The 6541-nt window shown below is 37.8% G+C and overlaps 1 protein-coding gene across 1 annotated transcript in view; it reads left to right on the forward strand.

The window, feature by feature from the left end:
• The window catches only part of LOC106871979 (39S ribosomal protein L44, mitochondrial), a 17427-nt gene that overhangs the window by 6861 nt on the left and 4025 nt on the right, over positions 1 to 6541 (forward strand). The window contains exons 7-9 of the mRNA XM_014918771.2: positions 4039 to 4110; positions 4774 to 4922; positions 6290 to 6372. Of these exons, the coding sequence (XP_014774257.2) occupies positions 4039 to 4110; positions 4774 to 4922; positions 6290 to 6372 (304 nt within the window). The remainder of the gene's footprint in view (positions 1 to 4038; positions 4111 to 4773; positions 4923 to 6289; positions 6373 to 6541) is intronic.

Consider the following 6541-nt stretch of genomic DNA (forward strand, 5'->3'; position numbering starts at 1 on the left):
GGTCTGTCAATATGCTAGAAGAAGCTCACTTTAAAAAATTCTCAAATACAGATTCAGCGGAGCAAAAACAGTCGGGCGAGACCAGTGAAAATTGTACATACCTCGATTATCTGCAGACTATAGTTTCAAAATCAATACTTCCAAAATAAAAGTGTCTATTTATGAGCTTCTTCTAGCATTTTGACAGACCGGTCACTGGTCAATCTTATATACACAAGTATATATATATATATATATATATTTTCTTTTGTGTTGATTATAAAGTACAGATATGAAATGGCAGGTAGTGGTGATGCTGATGGTGGTGAACAACAAGACATATTGCTACGATTGGCAATGGTGAGAGAGGTGTTAAAGCCATCTCATAGTTGAATAAAAAAGTTACCTTATTTTTGTGCTGCTTCACTAACCTATTTTACACAATACAAATTTTCCTCGGTCACTGCACGTATTCACCAAAGTGTGAGTAGTATATAGTAATTATTATAGAAACACAGGTCATTAAAATTCTGTCTACATAACGATGAAGTCACAGAACCTCTACTCTCTTCTGCCCTCCCTTCTTTCTCCCTCTCTAATATATATATATATATATATATATATATATATATATATATATATATATATATATATATATACATAGTGTATATGTATGATGTGTGTGTGTGTGTATTATATATATATATATATATATATATATATACAGGAGTGGCTGTGGTAAGTAGCTTGCTTACCAACCACATGGTTGCGGGTTCAGTCCCACTGTGGAACCTTGGGCAAGTTCTTCTACCATAGCCTCGGGCTTTGTGAGTGAATTTGGTAGACAGAAACTGAAAGAAACCTGTCGTATATTTATGTGTGTGTGTATTTGTGTATCTGTGTTTCTTTTCCCCCCCACCTCCCCATCACTTGACAACCGATGTTGGTGTGTTTACATCCCTGTAACTTAGCGGTTCGGCAAAAGCGACTGATAGAATAAGTACTAGGCTTACAAAGAATAAGTCCTGGGGTCAATTTGTTCAACTAAAGGTGGTGCCCCAGCATGGCCACAGTTAAATTACTGAAACAAATGAAAGAATAAAAAAAAGATTATATATTTGTTGGTGTGTGTATATATATGTGTATATGCATGTATATATATATGTATGTATGTACGTGTGTGTCTGTATAATATATATATATATATAGCTTTTGTGTGCATGTGTTTATCATCATTCATAAATATACTACATGGCTCTGTGGTTAAGAAATTTGTCTCCCAACAACATGGTATCAGGTTCAGTCCCACTGCATTGCACATTGGGCAAGTGTCTTCTACTGAATAAATCCAGGGGTCAATTTCCTTGACCAACACCCTTTAATACAGTTGTCCAGCATCGCTGCAGTCCCATGACTGAAACCAGTAAAAGGAATAAGAAGAATATGAAGGCCCTTGGCTTAGGGGTAAGGATATTCGGCTTTGTGGTTATAAAGCCACGAGTTCATTTCCTGGCGAGACACATTGTGTCCTTTAGCAAGACACGTTATTTCACCACATTGCTCCAGTTCACTCATCCGGCAAAAATGAGTTGTTCTTGTCGTTCAAAACGCCGGCTTTGTTACAATCCATGTCACACTGGATCACCCCGTGAACTGTGTTAAAAGTACATGCATCACTAGAGTGCTCAGCCAGCTGGTGTTTGATTTCACAAACAGGTTGTTCTCTTGATCAATTCAGCTGAAAGCCTTGTCGTCATAACCAATAGAGTGCCATAAATATAGATGTGTGTGTATGTATGTGTATATGTACATATATGCGTATGTATGTATATATATGTATGTATGTATATAATATATATGTATATATATGTATGTAGAATAAGGGGATTTTTTAATGGAGACAATACTATGTATATAGTACAACTGTTTTTTTGTTCGTTTATGAGCTAAGGAGTAATAAAAATGTTTTTGTAGAAGATAAAATTTTTCAGTCATCAGTACTTTATGTTTGAAAACAAAATCTTGCTTACAGTGGTTTATAAGACTTGGATGGGATACGTTTCTCTTTAAAATTCTCATAATAAAAATGTGTGTGTGTGTGTATGCATGAATATGTATGTATATATACATATATGTATATATATGTACATATATGTATGTATATGTATATGTATCTGTATATATATATATGTATAAATGTACGTATATATATGTATATATGTATATGTGTGTGTGTGTATATATATATATATATATACATACATACATACAAGGTGTCCCAAAAGTATGTTTACAATTATTTAACTATCTCTTTCGCATTCATATATTAATAATTTAGATCTTAATTATTAAAAAATATGAAACCATTATTCTATGCTAATTTAGTTTAATTGTAAGATAGAAATTTAAATGTAATAAAATGTTTTAAAAGAAATTTGAAGTGCCTACGTGATAACTGTAAACCTACTTTTGGGCCACCCTGTGTGTGTGTTTATATATATACTGATATATAATTATACAGATATAATTATAACAAAAGGGTGTGGATAAGTAGGCCAAATACTGGAAACAGATACTAATAGCACTATAAGCCACGTTTTATTTTACTCCGTTGGCACAGGTTGAAAGTGAGCTAGTGAATAAACCAGTTTTTTAAAAGAAGGGTTACCCATCTGATTTATTCACTAGCCAGCTTTCAGCCTAATAGAATAAAATAATATGTGGTTTATAGAGCTGTTAGCATCTATTTCCAGTATTTGGCATGCTTATCCACATCCTCTTGCTATAATGGTATCTATATAATTATATATTTGTATGAACATTTACCTAAATGGTTTTTTATTGGCCACGTGATAAAATCATTAAATGGTTTTATCCTTCATTAATCAATTATTTAATTATAAATAAATATATATGTATATATACACACATAATACATACACATACATAAACTTCCACACTCACTCACACATACATACGCACACATAAACTTACACACTCACACACACATGCACACCAATATGCTCACACACATACATATACAGAGATAGTGACACAGAGAGAGTGGGACACGGACACACGAGCACATCCACACCCACCCATCCACACACCCTTCAGACTGCCTCTCAAACATCTTTCTCCAGCCCCAACTACTACTCACCATTCTATCTATATACACCTGTCACCATAGCTGCTGATCTCTCACTACAACATTAACAGGCACCCAGTTACTTCCACGCACACACAGGCTACCATACACACACTGGCTACCATACACACACATGCGTATCCCCTGTTTCAGAAGAAGAGCTTTGCTTGAAATGTAAAGCAACCACACTTTCTTTTCTTCCCTGAGCATCTTATTAATACTTTCCACATACCACGCCCTCGCGTTGTTGTTTTTTACTTGTTGCCTGTTTTTCTACGGTTTTTTTCTTTTCAACTATTTACCGCATGCTCACACAGACCCCCATCCTTCCAACTGGTTTTGGAGAACCTAATTCGCAGAATTCTTTCTACCATCGGATTACATCGCCTTATTCATTCGGAGTACACCATTTCTGCACCTTAATTCTGAATCATTACAATTTGTGCGTGACTCTTCCTTCTTAACTTGTCTTCCCTTGACCTATCTTCTGTTCTACTTCCATTTCCTTTCTCTTTTCCTTTTCTTCACCGTCACCCACACCTACACCTATGTTCACACCCTCTCAGACAAAGGTGGAGCAGTGGTGGTGTGGTGTGTGGTCCTATACAGGGAGAGAGGAAGCACTCAGTCAGCTTCGAAAACCCCTCTTCTATCATTTCCTCCCCTCCAACCCCACTCCCTCCTACCAACAGCGCATGTCCTCCACCATACATGACCTCATCACCTCTTCTGCCCTCCCCCCTACTGCCTCCAACCTCATTGTCTGAACACTCTGCATGTCCACCATCTATTTTCTCCCCAAAATACACAAACTCACCAACGCTGGCCACCCCATTGTTTCCACGAACCTAAAAGTTTTGTTTAATTAATGTTTCTCTCTAATTAATTGATACATATTTCTTCTCTTCTAGGAGTTTCCAGTTCTTTCATCAACGATGGCCACTGCATTTTTGGCAGCTATTGGAGGTCTTGCCCAAGACCAGGTAAGTAGCCATCATCATCATCATCATCATCATCATCATCATCATCATCATCATGCTACAAGATAATGATTGATTAATTGAAAACAATATGGATAAATAATTATTACATTTGACAAAGTAACCTGAATGCTAAAGGGTTGAATCAACCATATTTGGCCCAAATATTTTCCCTGTTTTATGTTCAATCTGGCCAAATCTGGCCTCTCACACCTACCTTACAATGTCATTGTAAAAAAACGCAATCCACATCATTGAAACCTCAGTGCCACAAGATAATGCATGATTAATTCAAAACAACGTCAATAAATAAACATAGCATTCGACAGAGTAACCTGAACGCTAAAGGGTTAAACCAGCCATATCTGGCCCTAATATTCTATCTTTCCTTATATTCAAACCAGCCAGGTCCGGCCTCTCACACCTACCCTACAATGTTGTAATAAAAATAAGCAATCACATCATTGAAATCTCAAAACTACAAGGTAATCCATGAATAATTCAAAACAATGTGAATAAATTAGGGTTTGACAAAATAATCTGAACGCTAAAGGGTTCAATATATTTATTAAGCAATATTGTAGTTCAAACTTCACTTTGAAGTTTGGTTTTTCGTCCTCCTAGGTTCAAGTGACGATGATGATCAAAGTTATGTTCTTTTTTCAGGGTGTCAGACGAGCCGAGCGGTTTGTGAACCACTTCATTCTTCCTCACCTTATTGACAAAGACATCAATGACCTGTGGCCGATCGATAATCCCATGGGTCTCTTGAAGTCCATTCTTCTTCAGAACAAGAGAGGACCACCAGAACCAAGGTATTGTAGCTGAAACACCTTCCTTTCTCATCCGATGACCTTCTACCTCTGCCAATCCTTATTTCTAGGCCTGCTTGCTCTCCTGTCACCCAAGCCCTTGCTTTTATGCCCTCTCCCACCACCACCACCACCACACATACACTTCACCTTCCCTTCCCCCTAGAACTCTTCCCCTTTCCTTTTAGCCTTGCTTTAAAGCTCTCTCTCTCCAATTCTGCTCTTCCCCTCTTCCCTCCTTTATTGTTCACCTCCTACCCCAGCTTCTGACCTACTCATACCATGTCTTATTCTCTCAAACTCCTCCCCTCGTCTCCACCTTACAAGGTACCATGCAGTGGTACCTTGTAAGCCGGAAACATGAGTTCACCAACCTAACCACTAAGCGACATGACTCCACTGCTCCTCAATGCAGTAACTGTACTAATTAGACAAGTCATTTACACAGCATTATTCATTATCACTGGAGCATTGAGAGTAAATTTTTTTTTAAGCACAGTCCAATTAACACACGGAAAGATCGTTAACTACTGTTAAAAAATGTTTTGAAAACAAATGACTCAGGGATATTTTATGTACAAACAAATCTCTCTCCCCCTCCATTGCCAGAAAACATGAAGAGATAGAGGAGGAGGGCTCTAAGATACTGGACTGGAGAAGTAACCTCAGCATTGATTTAACCTCAAAAGTCTATCCTGTACTTTTAGGTTCAATCCCACAGCTCAGCACTTTGTGTAAGTGGAACGTAAATATTCACAGATTCACATGTACGCTCACACACACACACACATTATACCTTTTATCTTTTCCTCATTTCCATCATTAGACCTCGACCATGCTAGGGCACCGCCTTGAAGAATTTTAGTCCAGTGAACCGATGCCCAGTACTTATTCTATCAGTCACTTTTGCTGAACCAATAGGTTACAGGGATGTAAACACACCAACAACAGTTGTCATCAAGCAGAGGAGTGCACCCAACACCACTGTCTGTTTTGGCATGGTTTTTATGGCTGGAGGCCCTTCCTACACCAACCCCTTTACAGAGTGTCCTGGGTGCTTTTTATGTGGCGCCAGCACTGGCAAGGTCTGTTTTGGCTAGGTTTTCCTGGTTTGTTGCCCTTCCTAACACCAACAACTTTACAGAGTGGACTAGAGGCCTTTCATGTGGCACCAGCATGTATATATATATATTTTTTTTTTATCAGTCATCAATAGACAAAACTATAACATTTCTTTTTCCTGTGTAAAATAGCATCACCTGGTTGCAAGTGCTTCCTGAACAGCTTTTATTTCAGCAAATCACCACATCTGACAAGGGACCAGGAGATGTGGCTAAAATAAAATAAAACTTCATGAATTTTTATTTCAGACTTATCCACCAGTCAGCCTCACAGACAATCATGTCTCTCTACTGGGTGGCCATCTATGGTGACAAAGAGATGATTGGCAAAGGTAAGCAACTCATTGACCTATCTGATTGTTTCTCTGTCTGTCATATCATCATCATCATCATCATCATCATATCGCCCACTTTTCCATACTTGCATAAAAATAAAGTCACCTTATGCTGACTCATAAGGACCGGTTTCATGGCATATAAATTCCCCACTTTGACTGCAGG

This window comes from Octopus bimaculoides, chromosome 26 (genome assembly GCF_001194135.2).
Source record: "Octopus bimaculoides isolate UCB-OBI-ISO-001 chromosome 26, ASM119413v2, whole genome shotgun sequence".
NCBI classification, from domain to species: Eukaryota; Metazoa; Mollusca; class Cephalopoda; order Octopoda; family Octopodidae; genus Octopus; species Octopus bimaculoides.